Consider the following 17152-nt stretch of genomic DNA (forward strand, 5'->3'; position numbering starts at 1 on the left):
ATTAAAGAAGGCGTGACATTTTAGTGTGTGCACTCTTGCTGTGTTTTGGTCTGTTTTTCTCAATCTATTAGCAATAGGTCAACTATATTTGTTGTATGGAAGAATTGTTAGCTGTACATGTCTGCCTGGCATTGTCCATCTGACCTTGACCTCATTTTCCTATGGTACATTGGTCAATGGTCAATGTTTAGTTGTCTTGGTTAATGTTAAATTTATGTGACAGTTGTAATAAAGCTTTATATTAAGGACTATCAACATAATATCAATGATAAGTAAAGAAGGCGAGACATTTCAGCGTGTGCACTCTTGTCTTTCTTGTGGTGTTGCTGACAAGCTGACTTTTGAACCCAATATTTTTTAACTGATCTTTTCTTCTGGTTTAAAATATTTCCTGTTTGTTTCTATGTGAAGCATAATTTACTTTATAACTATGACATACACCTGTATTTATTTAAAGAAAGTCACCTCTGGAAACTATACCATCATATGATTGATCTTAAGTTTCAGTCAAAGCATAATAACCAGAATTGGATTTGAAAAGAAAAGAAAAAGTTACTGTAGGTACTCGCTTATAAGTCGGAAGTTTGGGAGTAAAATTCAGAATCCAAAAGGGTTATCACATTGACGTCAATCTAGGGTTTCTTTATTTTGAATCTTCCATGTCAGTAGATATATATAAGAAGATGAGGTATGAGTGCCAATGAGACAAATCTCCATCAAAGTCACAATTTGTAAAAATTAAACCATTATAGGTCAAAGTGTGTCTTTAACACAGAGCCTTGGCTCTCAATGAACAGCAAGCTATATATAAAATGACATGAGTAAGACCATTCAAACAGGAAAACCATCAGTCTAATCTATATAACAAGAAACACTTATGAACCACATCAACAATCATTGAATAACTGGCTCTTGACTCAGGCTTGTAATGCTCTGCCACATTTTGTGTCTTTTATTCAAATCTATCAAAGACCATAACTATTGATGGCAATAGTAAGTCATCTTTTTGAAAGCCAAGGCTCTGTGTTAAAGGCCGTACTTTTACCTGTAATGGATTACTTGTTCTTGGTTCTGATATTCTATGAATAAAGTAGAAGGCATGTACATTTTCATCAGGGTGCGCTTTATATTCAGGTGCATTTTATGTATAAAAAAACCTTCTTTCCCCAAAACAGCTGTGCGCCTTATTTCGGGGTGTGTTTTATTTTCTTGAAAGTACCTCCATTTGTAATTATATGACTGTAACTTCTGAATTGAAAAATTATAATCTTGAATAATAAACTTAACCTCCAATTTGCGTAAATCCTAATAACATATTAAAACTAGAAAAGCAGTGGTTGAACAGTTCAAAAGTATTGCACAGAAACAATTTGCAGAACGTTGTCCTTCCCCAAATTAATAACTTTTTTTTTTCTCAAAAAAACAAAAAAAACAACAAATAAAAAGCAAAAACTGATCATATACATCATCCATCTCTATTGTGGTAAAATATGATATAAATGATTGGAGATTGTGCAAATGGGACACCGATGATCCCAGTGCAAGCATTTCACATTATAAAGGAGCATAAAAGAAAAAGAGAATAATTGCCACCACCCAAATTCAAACTTGATCTGTGTTTTGTGGTAATAAGCTTTGTGTAGAAAGTTTCATAAAATTTGGTTGATGCCAAAAAATAGAGAACAGAAACCATTTTCTTGATGGATGTATGGACAGATGGACAGACAAGGGTAACACTTTGTGGTCTCTCCTACAATGGTGAAGGCCTTACAATCGTATTATGAGTGTTTCCTCCTTCTCATTACACCATTATTTCTTATGTGATCATGATTTGTTGGGACTAAACAAAAAGATTTGATTTTGTGATGTGAACCTAACCAGTAAAACTCAAATTTTGTGTTTTACTGTTTTATTAATTATGAATGCTGGTGTTGAGGAAATATTAACATCTAGTTCATTATGTACTTTATTAGAAAAATCATTTATTTATTCGCCTTTGATGAAGAAATACCACAGTTTATATGATGATCAACTTTCTGTATTCTTTTCCCTTGTACAGCTTGACCATGGATCTATCAAATTTCTGATCAAAATTTATAGAATTCTTCAGGTTCCTGAATCAGCTAAATCAATTTGGTCAAAATATCTAGCCACAATGCATATAAATAGGTTCAATGGTGATAGTCTTGGATCATCTGAATTTTCCTGTGAATAAACAAATATGTTTATGATTAAAACTGAACAACTAGTTACATGATTTTATTTTTCTTTATATGAAAAAACAGCTATACTCATACAATACATATTAACTTTGTTTTTTGTATCAAATTTTCTATTTCTTTTATGTTGTTATCTATAACTGTGGCAACCACCTAGTCGTATCAATTTAAACACCATCTTTACATCCATCAATATTGTCAAAGAACATTTTGAAAATATAAGAACCATTATTGGCACATAACTTCAGTTATGACCATAACATGTTAATGGTGTTTTTTTTACAGAAATATATGTAGTATGAATAAAAGAAGCTGTGGTGTATACTTCAATGAAATATGCACCCAACAGCAACAAAACTTGACAAATATATCGATGAGAACAAAGAGTCTGAAACCTGAGACAGGTGTTAATACAGTATGTCAAGATATAAACAGCCCAAAGAATATAAAAGTTGTAAATATATTAAACTGAGACAATTAAAACTATGCCATCAAAACCTTATTTGTCAAAATGTTATATCTTTTCACAGAGATTTCAGTGAAAAGTTAATAAAATATCGTGATAATAATTAGTTTGTAAATTTTCTGAACATTTTTTTTTGAAGTTAGAGGCTATGAATATTTTAAAAGTTTGAATAATATTTTCGTCAAATTTTGTGAAAATTATAGTTACTGTGCTATCAAAATGAGACTTCTCCCAAGAAGTCATTAATACTGTAAAGAATAAAACCAAGGAATTGCAAGGGGTTCTTCAGGGGGAACATAAGCAAAATCCTTGTACAAAATCCAACAAAAAAGGCAAACAGAGAACTTGATCTGTGTGATACTTCATTCTGGGAGAACATGATTTATTACATACATTGTTATTGGCTTTAAGTAAATGAGAGTACTCTTAGATCAGTACTTTCTTTGGTATCCAGATTTTATTCAAAGTTGTATTGTGTTTCGGTGATGCAAATTTACTACTTACAAGTGAAGCTCTCAGATTGGAACAAGATCTGGCTAAAGTTCTTAGAGTTGAACAAGCTTCTGGGGAAAGTGGTTTCTCCAAACAAACCAACAAAGAATAAAACCAACTTCCCTGAAATAACAAAGAAAATTATTTGCATTTCAAATGGCAATAATTATTTTATATTGCTCTTTAAATCAAACACTTACACATTCATATGCATGTATTTATGTACGTAGATTCCTCTGTTTATGGCGCACCCCTTGAGAGCTGTGAGGGTACAGTGGAATCCGTGTACACTCCCTATTGGGAATTAATAGAGATGTGTCATTAACATATTTACAAGGAAAATCCCTATCCAGCACCAGGGAGTGTTAGGACACCGGGCATAATCTGTTATTATGGTGGAGGAAGCCGAAGTACTGGGATAGAACCACTGGACTGCTCGGGGGGAAAAGACAAACCAAAGAGATATCAGCAGATTGATCTTCAGGTTAAAGTCGGGAGCAACTCATATATGAATAAAAAGAGACTGAACAACCAAATGATACTAAAAAAAACAATCAGAGGTCAACATTATTATTTTTATTTTTTAGGGTGTGTGTAGGGCAGAAGAACATATTGTAGAAAAAGATAAAGGTTCTTGCATTCATTTAATTTATAGTCCAGTAGCATAATTATCTTGCATATCAGGCAAAACCCAATTAACAAAAAATTCAATGCATAGTTTCTGCAAAAAGGATTGACTAAAAAAATATAAGATATTAAAGTTGGACATGGGCAAATCTTGGCTTTTGAAATGACCAAATGGACCTGACAAAAAATATGTGCATGTGTCTTTAACTTGCAATGAGACTGTCACTTTCCCTAAACATGTAATCAGATTTAATTTCCCATCTGCACTAGACATTGCTATGTTATCATACATCAAATATGTCAATCTCAACCCCTAAGCATCTGTTTTACTGCAGGAGTGGAGAAGCTCTGGTGATTTTAATTCTTAAACCCAGTCAATCCTCTGGGTAAGGAAAACTGTTTTTTTTTAAATAGATGTCTTCATGTTATCTTCATAAAATGAATATCAATTACCTGTTTGTCTGAAAATCCTGTAGCCTCAAACCAGTTAATGTGATATTCTAATACTTTAATAACAGCAGGCTAGAAAAGAAAAACAAAAACATTACAAATACCACTAGAAAATCTGCTATACATGTATGAACTTACTGGTTTTGTCATGTAGTTAAAAGTGAGATAAATACCTAATACTATCCAAGCATCTGCAGCGTTGTAAAAAAGTAGCAGAACCAGATTAACAATATTTTGTATATAACTATAGATATCTCATGCTTTGAATGTTCTGTTCTATTGCCCTCAACTTTATTTTCATGAAGAAATACATATGTAAAATTGGATAAAGTTTCAGGATAACCACAAATTGAACAAGTAGGTAATTGTCAAGAAAATCTAATAACCGACCAAGAGTTTTTTGTCCATTGCTCAGTGAGGTCATGGATTGACAATACTGAATCTCAAATTGATACTCAGTAAAAGGCAGGCAGCTTAAAAGAGTAACCCCTATATACAATGTATAATTAAAACTATAACACAAATTCCCATACATTTCGGCCATTACAGCCTTCTTCATTGGAATAAATTACAACATTGAAACAACAATTATGCTTAGATACATTACTTTATAATAACTTCTATGACGTTCATTTGCCCTGTTTTTCCCTTTTTTAATATAAATATTTTTATTATCGTTCATACATTGTGTTGAGTCCTTCAGGTTCTAAAGTTTTTAATTTCTTTATCCAAAAGGCTTCTTTAGTTTTTCTGTAAATTTCTGTTCCAAATACTCTTTCTATGGCGGTAACTTTATCCAAAAGGCTTCTTTAGTTTTTCTGTAAATTTCTGTTCCAAATACTCTTTCTATGGCGGTAACTTTATCCAAAAGGCTTCTTTAGTTTTTCTGTAAATTTTTGTTCCAAATACTCTTTCTATGGCAGTAACTTTTAAATTTTTCATTGAATGACTGTGCTAAATGAAATGGTTGGCTACTGGATCTTCTGTTTTCTTTATTCGTATTTTTGAAAAGTTAATAGCATCCGTTGATATAGTGTATCACCCTTTGTGTAATGGCCAAAACGTATGGGAATTTGTGTTATAGTTTTACTATACAATCATTCAGAGACTTTATATATATATACACATGGCAATAACCTACATTTCAATTCTCAAGGTATGGTAGACTAAACTATTGTATAAACATTTATGTAGTGTCATACAAATTTTTTAACTTTCATTTCTGTACAAAGTTCAAACACCAAAATCAAAAGTGTATATCATTATAAATTAGTTGATAAACAAATATTAAATTTTGATTCATTACCATCATATGACAATGGTTAAATTTTTAAGCATTGCATGGCCATCATACTGAGTTATGACCCCTTTTTCATCTATACAACTATCTAACAATTATATTTACCTGGTCCATGGCCATCATTATACTGAGTAAAGGTAAAGTGCCTTGTCTATCTGTGCCATTCTCACTTTCATTTTCTTTGATCTCATGTGGAACAGATCCTGGTGGTTGTAAACGTCCAAAACAAAGACGACACCAACCTTCAACATCATTTGCTAATGGCTGTAAAAAAAAATATCAAAATTAAATATGCAATAGTCTGTTTTTCTATATAAATAAACCTGTTTTAGTAAACTTTTGGTGAACTGATAGATAATTTAGTCTTAGATACATGATTTTTTTATATACCTAGTTGTTATTGGCTTTGAAATTGCTGTCGGTAAGTGCGACTCATTTTAGATTTTTGTTGAGGATTGTTTAATTTTCCTGCATCCTAAGGTCTGTGTTTTATTAGATTTTTTTTTCTGGTTTGTTCTTATCTGATATCTGAGACTACTATAACACAGAGATTGGTCACTCTCTGTACTGGCCAGTCAAATCGTATTTTCACGATGTCCACGGATGCGCGCGCATTCTGACTGATTAGACAAGAAGGACGATCAGCCATTGTTTACAAGCGTGGTGCAAAATAATAACATATGTGGCTTATTAAGGCGTTTTTTATATCAGTAAGTATAATATTAAGATTAAAAATGTTAATTATTGTTTGATTATGTTCACATTAGCCTTGTTTAGTGAATTTATAAGCGTAAATTTACAAATGAAACCTTGAAAATTTACCGCGTTTGACTTTTCAGTTCGTTAGACCGACTCGAGTTATTTTGTAAATAGCTTAAATTCAGAGAAACAGTTGGTTTTCTAGATAGTATTAAAACTTTCTTTCATATTTTTTCTTTACACTGATGTATACTTTGTCATAATTTGATATACCAGCAAAAAGCTATTGATCCCTTTTTGTGGGGAGATTTACCACATGAAGGTTTTCAAAATGGCCGATGTAAATTTTGAGTCAATTTCTGTTGTGCTAGGATATAATTCAGTTGAATAATTTGTTTTCCCAAATGGCATAAAAACATTCCCTTATATTTCTTCTTTCTACTAATGTTTACCCTGTCATAATTTGATATACCAGCAAAAAGCTATTGATCCTTTTTTGTGGGGAGATTTACCACATGAAGGTTTTCAAAATGGCCGATGTAAATTTTGAGTCAATTTTTGTTGTGCTAGGGTATAATTCAGTTGAATAATTTGTTTTCCCAAATGGCATTAAAACATTCCCTTGTATTTCTTCTTTCTACTAATGTTTACTTTGTCATAATTTGATATACCAGCATACTGCTATTTACCCCTTTTTGTGTGTGTGTGTGTGGGGGGGGGGGGGGGGGTCCCATATCATGATGAAGACTCCCAAATGAAAAATTTGAAAAAGGTTAGTTTGTCCACATTTTAAACAAATCCATCAATTTACCATGGCTATTAGTTTGTTTAAGTAAAGTTGCAGACCCTAAATTCTGAGTATTCATTTATCATGTTTATAGTCTAGAAGCAAAAGTAAGTTTTCAATGTTACTGATTATAATTTTATTTATTGTAGAAATGCCTCTCCGAAAGAAATCCCGTATGGGACGACCGAAAAAGAACAGCCATCAGAAAAAAGAACCAAAGCATAAAATTGGTAAGTTTATTTTTCAACATGATAACATTTAAATATTTGCTGACTTTGAATACCAATGAATAAGGTTTAATGTAATATCCATTACTTTATACATAGGTCACTGAGTTCATTGCATGTCTAATGCTGAAGAAAAATGCTTCATTCCCTTTGTCATTTAGGTGAACCCCATCTCTAAGGTGGTTATGTCTGAAGCACTTGTGGTTCCAAAATTTAATGCCTGCAGCTGCTGTCTGTGGTGTTTTCTGACAAATGTGTTATAGTAGTCTCAGATGGCATACATGTAGGAAGTAAAGTTTACAAGTAAGACAAATAGTCTATTCAACTCTATCTTTTTTTTTTTAATTTAGAATGCCAAAGAGGAAAAGATGTAGAAATTAACAAATGGAGTTAAAAAGAGAGTAATCCTCGACAATGCACAGCTGTTGGTACCAGTATGGAGGAGACATCTGTTCCAGTTTCAATCCACACTGAAGATGGAAAGAGAATAAAAAAATATGAACGCTTAAATTTGATTGTCATGCTGTTTCTTTTTCTAGCACTAGTGAAAGGCGCAGAGCAACTGATTGCACAAGAAATTGAGATATTTGCAGTGAATGAGACACACAATAAAGATTAAGAATCTTGCCATCTCCCTTTCACTGTATATAATTTATTACAAGTTATCATCGCTGATACATGTATATATCCTTAGCTGTACAGATACCGAAATTTGCATAACCCAGATCAGTTGCAGGGAAATTATCATAAAACTCTCAGTTATCATTGAACATTATGAATAAATGTTTGATAATAAAAATATTATTTATACCTGGAATTGTTTTTGTTCTCTCTCATTTTGGTTTAGTTATTGAAAAAGGATGGAATAATGTGTAGTGATATTTTAGATATATTGTATACATTAATACATGTACAAGTTCTGATTCTCAGTCTGACTGGTCCTTATAAGTTTCATAAACTAGGGGCAGGTGTGATCTAACCTTGACCTCATTGACCTCATTTTCAATGTTCTGTAGTAAAAGTTTTTTTGTTTTGGCCGTTTTTTATACAACTGTATTCAATGGTTTTGCTTACAAAAGTGGCAATGGCTGGAGCACCATGAGCGATATAATTACATACTATACTTAAAACAATAATCTGTATTTAATACTGTTAATTTCATAACCAGAAGGATTTTGTAATGAAACACAAATGTTTCTTGTCTATGCGGTTTCTATAAGAAGGCCCATAGTTTTGCTGTTTACCCAGAAATTAGTATCTTAGAATTAACATCATATAAAACATTAGATGTGGTGTATTTGCCAATGAGTCAACTCGTCACATGAGACCAAATGACACAGACATTAACAACTATAGGCCCCCTTACGGCCTTCAACATTGAGCAAAGTATAGTTGGTATGGTTCAATATTTAGATGTTTCAGTTTGCACAGTAATTAATTGTTTTATGGAATCTCTTCTGATTCGTCAGGAAACCTGGAGCTGCATTTTTTTTAAGGAAATTACTACATTTGGTACACAAAAACTACAAGTCACAAAAGAAAAGTAAAGACCGGCCAAATGAAAAAAAGAATAATTCTCTTAGATTAAAATACACATGTAAATGGAAAGTAAGTTTCATGAGACAATGCACTTTTCAACTATGAGTATATTTAGAATGGTATGTTACAAAATTTGTGTAAAACCGCAACCTAATCCACATGGTGTAGCTAATTTTCGCTCACTGAAATGCCAGAAATATTTGCCACTGACGGTCAGTTATTGAATATTTGTCAGAAAATGTGGTGTAATTCCCAATGAGACAACTCTTCACAAGAGACCTAACGACACAGAAATTAACATTTAGGTCACCCTACGGCCTTCAACAATGATCAAAGCATATTTAGATGCTTTTGTTTTTTTTAAAAGTGATTATTTGTTTTATTTCATCATAGTCAAATTTTCTGCATTTGGAATATCTCTTATTCGTCCAGAAACCTGGAGCTGTTCTTTTTTTTAAATAATATAAGTTCATTTTGGTACACAAACGAATAAATAAGGACCTGTCAAATGGAGAAAAGAAATAATTCTCTAGACTTAAACATATATATGTAGATATAGGAAGATGTGGTGTGAATGCCAATGAGACAACTCTCCATCCAAAAAAAAGGTTCGTGTGGACCCTATGGCTAAAATGGCCATATTTTCACCTCAAAATGTACTCTGAGTACAGGCAAAGTTTTAAGGCATAGCGTGAAAAGGTTACCTATTCCAACGGAACGTCCTATCAACTTGTATATAGGAACCTTTAAAGTTGGTCTAATTGGGGTCTAAGCGTGACGCGGGATTGCCGATTTTTCGTAAGCGAGAAACGTGAAAGTCAAATTATTGAGTCGTGAAAACGGGAAATGAGGTCTTGCGGGACCCGGGAAATGACAAAAAATAAGAATTGCTTACGTACATAGTGTAAGCGGGATACCGGCATCTGAAAAAAAACAGTAAGCGGGATACGGGCATCTGAAAAAAAAAACAGTAAGCGGGATCCGGGAATGGAATCCCCAATGAGACCCCTTAAAAATATGTGAAAAGGTCGGGAAAAACTCTCTTTAGGTATTGCACTGTTGCATTAAACACAAATCAAAACGCAAACAATATGGGACAAGATAACATTTTAACCTACACAATATATGAATAAGGTATACACTTTTGAAATATACAAAAAAAGTGCTAGAAATATTTGCCACTGACAGTCAGCTATTGATTATTGGGCAGTACTCAACTATAAAAATAATTATTTTCTATCTTAATTTAATTCTAGTTCAGGAGTATTTTAATTTTTCGTTATGTATATACAAGTCAGGACGATTTTCCCGATGGATTTTTTTTACCATGGTAATTTTTAATTTTCGATGTGAGCCATAGCTCCGCATTGAAACTGAGACGGTAACCTATAATTAAACTACAATGAGGCATATCCATTTTCTTATTTTCATATCATATCACAAAGCTTCGTTGGTTTGAGACAATAGGTTGTTTTAACACAATTCGTTGGAGATGTGGTATTGAACACAAAATTTGAGGAAAACAGTTTAGAATATTTATATTTCATAGTATACTCTGCACTTAACTTTCTTAGGCTAAATACGTTGAGAAGGGTATGAAAAAAATGTTTAGAATACATACCTTTAATGCTGCTTAGGCTGTGCTTTGTTCTTAAGTGGCCACGGAATCCAGAAACTGAAGAATAGGTTTTGTCACAATCGGAGCACTGATATAAAGCTTGACGTTCAGAGTTATTTGCACTAGCAGTTGTTGCTTCTTTTTGGGGTTTTGCGGTTTTTGCAGGCGGGACGTAGTCATCTTCAGATTCAATATCTGATGCGGTAAAATCCCCAAGTAAAAGATCAAGATTGAAATCACTGTCATCCCAAGATAAGAAGTCACTTTTAGAGGACATTGTGAAGTGAAAAGGGTGACGATTTTTTTAGAACATATATATATTATTTGTAGGGCTTATGTTTGTTTAATGCACCCTCTGAAGTTTTAACTCCTTCAGCCGCTTTGTTCCAAGGAATTACTCAATTACTTTTAACGACATTTTCTTCTTAAATGATTGCCGCTAATTACATTGTTTGTAAAAACCTGATCAAAATTGATTGAAATGATTGACCCTTTTAATTAAGGAAATACATTCTCATTAAATTCATATTTGGAAAATAATTTGATTGGGGTAAAAACCCATTTTTTTACAAAGCATACTAGACTGATTTAAAGGGTAAAGAATATTGCTTGCAAATAAAAACGATTATTTGGTAATAAATCGTTTTTGGGGCATATTTTTTTCGGTTCTAAATTTCAATCTATTACTTTTCAACTATTCCTATTCTATAATCTTGTTTTTTTTGCATCCATTATTCTCTAATGAATAACCATCCTAACCTTCCTTTTATACTTTTTGGCCGCAGTGGCCGTAATTTTCAGCCGTAATTAACCTTTATTTGAACAAAAACAGAAGCCTTTTTCCATTTTTTTTCCCAATCATTCATGAAAATTTAAAAAAAATATTAAATAGTATCGATAATGAGATTTATATATCTTAATTCCATTTTTAGTTAGCATGTGTATACGTGTATCAAAACTATATCCCAGCCAATTCACAAATACACCTGTTTTTACAGGTAGGTAAAACAGGTAAAACATTTGTATATTTGATCGGGGGATTGTTTATATGATTCCTTGATTGGATACAATAAACGGGATGTTTCAACAACTTCGTTTGTCGGATTTATGAGAATTAACAATCCATTCTCAATCATAGTCGCATAGCTTATTTTAAAAAACTTTTAAAACATGTTTATTATGAAAAACTATTAAAATACGTTTATTATTATAAACTATTATAATATAATAATCACTAAAGTAGGATAATCATAATAATATTCATATAATAATAGGCATAATAATGACAGCATTGAAAATAATATTTTGCTTTGTATTACTAGTATTCCATTTTAATTGAACAATTACATGTCGTCTGCTAACGGTAAAATACGAAACTACGTTAAATTAACGCAGCTAGCTTTTTTGAGTGTAGCCGGTTTAATAGGGAAATCGAGAGTGACCAATCTCTGTGTTATAGTAGTCTCAGCTGATATTAAGCAATTTTCAACTGATTTTTATGTTGCACTAGTACTGTTACAACACTGTCCCAGGTAAGATGATAGCCCCTTCAAACATATTTAACCAGGTCATATTCTATATGTGCCTGTCCTCAAGTCAGGAGCCTGTTTTTCAGTGGTTGTTCTTGAATCAAGTCTGTCATATTTGTTTTTTGTAAATAGCTTTGTTTAGAATTAGGCAATAAGTGGTAAAAAAAAAAAGAATGTAAAATAAATTTATATTGGTACATAATATCAAATGGAACGCTAGTACATGGAGAGAAAAGAAAAGAAAGATTATTGAATGACTGGATGTTAAAACTAAATGATCTGATCTGATATTCCATAAGGCAGTCTCCACAAAATGTTCATAAAAATGTACTACTTACCACATTTTCAATTTTCAAAGATTTATTCTTTTTTCGTAATGCTTTCTGCCTAGCATAACTCTGAAGAAGAAAAATATGTTAATGTATAATAACAATTACTTTTTTCAAGGTAGAAGTAGAACTGTCAACTTTTGTCAAACTGAACAACATAATCATCTTTTTATGAAAAATATAAATATCATATGATCAGATATTATAATAACTTTATTTGAAATTTCTACTGGTTGAAATACAGTCACTTTACATAGGACCATGACCATGCTGCTTTTGTTAAAATAATAGTAAAATAATTAAATGAATGGGCAATTACAAACTTTAATAAATTAAGTAATTTGTTTTAAGTCATAAAGACCAATTATTAGTAAACATTCTATGTAAACTAAAATGCTTTCTGAAGTTCATTTCTGTTCTTTGTGCTTTATAAACATGAAAAAAAAACTGCTTTTGGCCAGTTCGGAATAACATTGACATTCTTTCAATTTATTTTTATTATCTTTTAGTAAAATCTATAAGGGTTTTTAAAAGTGTTCATGTAGAAAGACTCTAAGAAAGATTATACATTTGAAATTGATACATTGATAATAATGCACACATTTAAAGAGGCAAAGGGGTGAGTCCCCTGATTTCAAGTGTTAGAAAAATGAAATCCAAATAATTCTACATTTATAAACGAAACATAAAACTTGTGAAAAGTTGTGATATCTAATTATTTCAATTGCAGTGCTCTTTCTTGATATGTATCAAAATATTTTATAACTACTTTCATGGTATTTTAGTTTCTTTATGGAAAAAGTTTTAAAAAATACTTGCATATTACATAGTAGATTTACGATGGGATGGCACTCATTACCCTCAATGGTTTGCCACATCATTGATTTGATAATTTTACAAAATGTTATATAATAAATTACTTAATACTTTAACTATATATTTAACTATTATTTAAATGGATAAATTATAAACAAATACTTGTCTGAACTCTGCAAAATCAGCTATTTGTGTTCTTTGCCACTCTAAGTCTGGTGCAAAACCTTTAGGAGCAGGGTGACAGCCTCTTGTATCCTGAAATACAATTTTTAATTCATAAATGCTTGAAAATACAGCAGACATAAAACTCTCTTACTAGTATTAACATTTTCCAACATAATCTGTTAGTAGGTTACATATGTTCTGTAAATATATATGTTCTATATAAAATATATATGTTCTGTAAATATATATGTTCTGTAAATTGTTTGTGAAACAGGCATTTTATTATTATGGACAAACAGAATCGTAAAGTTTTTGATTTCATTGTTAAAAAATTACTACAATATTTTATCAAGCTTGACATAATTTTTCCAGTTTTTGTTTTTTTTCAATCTGAGAAAATATTTGATTTAAGAAATAGAAAATAATTACAACCACTGTTAAATCAGAAAATTTTCTTTTATCATAATTATAGTTCCTGAAAAGTATTTTTCATTAATAGAATACTCATTGTACAAAAATGTAGTATGTAAATATTTAGTTTGGCCTTGAAGAAATTTTCACTTTTACATGTACATTTTGTATAAGATATCAAATAAAATTGAGAATGGCAAAAGCTTCTTTCACATAAATTATTACGCATTCATGCATCTATACATATTTATTACATAAAAATCTAGTATCTACATAGACAGTATAGGTTTTACTCATTGTTGAAGGCTACATGTATATACTTGTTCACATCTACTTCATTTGAACTTTGGTGGATAGTTATCTCATTGGCAATCATACCACATCTCCTGATGCTTATATACTTCAAGTTAAAAAGAAATTCAAACTATAGCTGGTAGAATAAATATCAAAGTACCACCTTTTTTCAACATCCAAATTAAATGCTGTTTAATATTTCTTTAAAGATCTATAGAGAAAATTTTCAATATTATGATATTATTAAATCTTAAAATAAATTATTATCTTATAACAACATGCAAAAAATGCCAATCTTTCAACAATATAAAAGAAAAGGTAGCTAGGCCATAAATATACAAGAAACACAACTTTTTAAGTGTTTATAACAGCTTTAAAATTTATGTTCCATTTAAGAAAAAAATTGCTAGGCTATTTCCACATATCTTTTTACAACCTTGATCAAATAAAAGTGTATTAGCCAGTATTGAACACCTACTTACATGTCTGACATTGACCGTCTGTTTCTTTGTAAAAATACTAGTATCTATATCAGCTACTACAACTTTTGGACAATCATTGGCTTCTCTCCTAAATATAAAATGAAAGCTGTATTAATAATAGTACATCTGTCTGAAGCCAAATCTTCATTTAAAATGAAAGATTAATAATTGGAAGTTTATTACTGTGTAAACATGACTTTCACTCAACCACTAACAAACCAAATAAAAGATGATGTAAAATTTTGTATTGAATGGTTAATGTTAATACATTTATAAACTCTAAGGTCACCATAAATGTATACTGTGGATTCATTTTTATTAGTTGGATACTAATTTTCATGGATATCGTGGGAACAGTGAAACCACAAATTAAAATGTTAAACGAAATACAATTTTTCTTAAGGACTGCATGCATGCCAAAACCATGTATTTAAATATCCACCAAGATCCTAATCAACATTTTCGTGGGTTTTTTTTAAGGTTATTTTGAATTGTGTCACTGAGTCTACCATGTCAAGTGAATACAAGTGTTTAGAGAGCTACCATTTGATTTTTGTGAGAGGGCTAGAAAATAGGATGCGAAAATTTCGTCCTGCATTTTTTTTAAGTTATTATCTTTAAGTCTAGTCCAAACTATTATAACATCTGGCAAGTATGTATATGTATTTGAGGGAAGAACAAAATATTTGTGAAAGCAAATTTACAGATCTAACATTGTTGGGTTGATGTTTAGACGAGTTGTATATACATAATGTACACAGCCATGTATCACCATCACTGCTGGTGATCCGATGGATAAATCTGTTGTAGAGTTGTCACTGGCTCTGACTTTATTATAAATATAATTATTTTCTGTGTCTGTATCTTACATTAGTTTGTAGGATCCTTTACTATAGATAATTTAGCTGTTCTGTAAGAATAAGATCTTCATGCCTTATATATCATGTACTGAAGTACGACGCTAGATTAAAACTGACTTGGAAAGGTAACACCGGACCACCAAAAGCTTCATTTTGAAGCCTAGGTGGTTGTGTGGTCTAGCGGGACAGCTACAGTGCAGGTGATTTGGCGTCACGGTATTTCAGTAGCATGGGTTCAAATCCTGGCAATGGAAGAACAAAATATTTGCTAAGCCTAAAGCAAATTTACAGATGTAACATTGTTGGGTTGATGTTTAGTAGAGTTGTATAGGCATAATGTACACAGCCATGTATCACCATCACTGCTGGTGATCCGATGGATAAATCTGTTGTAGAGTTGTCACTGGCTCAGACGTATTATATATATGTAAATGAATTTTATTTATCCTGAAATGCTATGATTTCAAAATATTTTGTCTGTACTCAAGGTGAATTATGAGTAGCTGCGGAATCTGTAGCTCTATGGTCCGCAAATAGTAAAAAAATAACATAAGGACCTTAGAGATACGGTTCCGCAGCTATATTAAGATATGCAAAAAGGTCCACATGATCATAGACTTATTAAAAATTATGTCACAGTCAATTCACAAACCGAACTCGGCGTAGGTATTCATTTCCAGTAGTGGGTGGGATATCCAAATCGAAATCATCCAACCCGCCATCGTCGACAATAAGGGCCGCTCCTTGTAACCTGTCCCCGTCAGATTCATCACTTCCATTCATTATCGGTATTGTCTTTTTGATTTCGAACGTTTGGCAATTTTTTTCTCTCGATGTTAAACAATAACATTGATTTGACCTATAAGATTTCGTATTAATAAACGCATTAATGATACAGATCAAATTTATTTATTATTTTTTAAAACAATATTGGTCACCACATGTGCTTTTTCCGGAAAATAAAATTTTTGGAAAGTAATAAAATACTTTTTAAATCGGCATATGATTTTATTTTTATGGGAGGACTTGGATGAAATTTGGAAAAAAAACAGGAGCATATTTTTCATCCTAGACACCCCCCCCCCTAAAAATCAAATAATAGCTCCCTAGTGTTCCCTAACGGACTATCATATTGGCTTTTCACACCGTTTCATATAATAACTAATGTATAAATTAAAATCAAAAGGCATGCAAATATATTGAAAACTTTTCTGGTATTACATATCATTTTTTTTTTATTCCTACGAATAGAATCAGATTTAACTTTCTTCATAATGATTATACATTCTTAGATTTATTTAAAGGCAGAATAAGTCTGTAAATTAGTACTGTGTTGCACATTACCCTTAATTTCAGCTTGAATTTTCTCTCTGAATATCAACACCTCATGAATATGAGGCTCAACTGCATGACCAAATTTTATATCTGAATCATGTTTTTAGATTATTTGGCCCCATATGAGCTTGAACTTTGACATCTGACCTTGGAAATTAGTACGGATCTTCCTCTCTTCACAGTAATTGTGCATATAGAAATTAAAGAAGTCATTGAACACATAGCACGTGGAGCATAATCTTCTGAGATTATTTTCTGCTCAACTTTCCAGAGCACCAGAGATTACCCATTGTTGTTCAGTCCTCAGTCTTCAATGTAGAGTATTGTTGAGTTCATTTTGTTTTTGTTGTTTTTAGCCATGAAGTTACCGGGGTATTTAATTTCTCCTCCAGATATGAGTGTTGGTCTACTGGGTACCTTCTGCTTCCTTACATCTTCATATCTTTATACATGTGTATCACCCAGAAAATTCAATTTTGAATTGTTTAGGTTGATAGTAAGATTAAA

General features: G+C 31.6%; 1 protein-coding gene and 1 long non-coding RNA gene across 2 annotated transcripts; one reads left to right on the top strand and one right to left on the bottom strand.

Annotated features, from left to right (window-relative positions):
• Positions 1-1948: 1948 nt before the first annotated feature.
• LOC134706895 (gem-associated protein 2-like) lies at positions 1949-16171 on the bottom strand. The gene is made up of 8 exons (XM_063566248.1): positions 15963-16171; positions 14451-14538; positions 13261-13353; positions 12292-12351; positions 5660-5818; positions 4258-4326; positions 3190-3300; positions 1949-2205 (listed from the first exon to the last, which is right to left on the bottom strand). The coding sequence occupies exons 1-8, from the start codon at positions 16091-16093 to the stop codon at positions 2107-2109; spliced, it is 810 nt and encodes a 269-aa protein (XP_063422318.1). The 5' UTR covers positions 16094-16171; the 3' UTR covers positions 1949-2106.
• LOC134706896 (uncharacterized) lies at positions 6077-8084 on the top strand. The gene is made up of 3 exons (XR_010105669.1): positions 6077-6264; positions 7190-7270; positions 7618-8084. It is a non-coding gene; the product is annotated as an uncharacterized LOC134706896 (long non-coding RNA).
• Positions 16172-17152: the final 981 nt, after the last annotated feature.

This window comes from Mytilus trossulus, chromosome 2 (genome assembly GCF_036588685.1).
Source record: "Mytilus trossulus isolate FHL-02 chromosome 2, PNRI_Mtr1.1.1.hap1, whole genome shotgun sequence".
NCBI lineage: Eukaryota > Metazoa > Mollusca > Bivalvia > Mytilida > Mytilidae > Mytilus > Mytilus trossulus.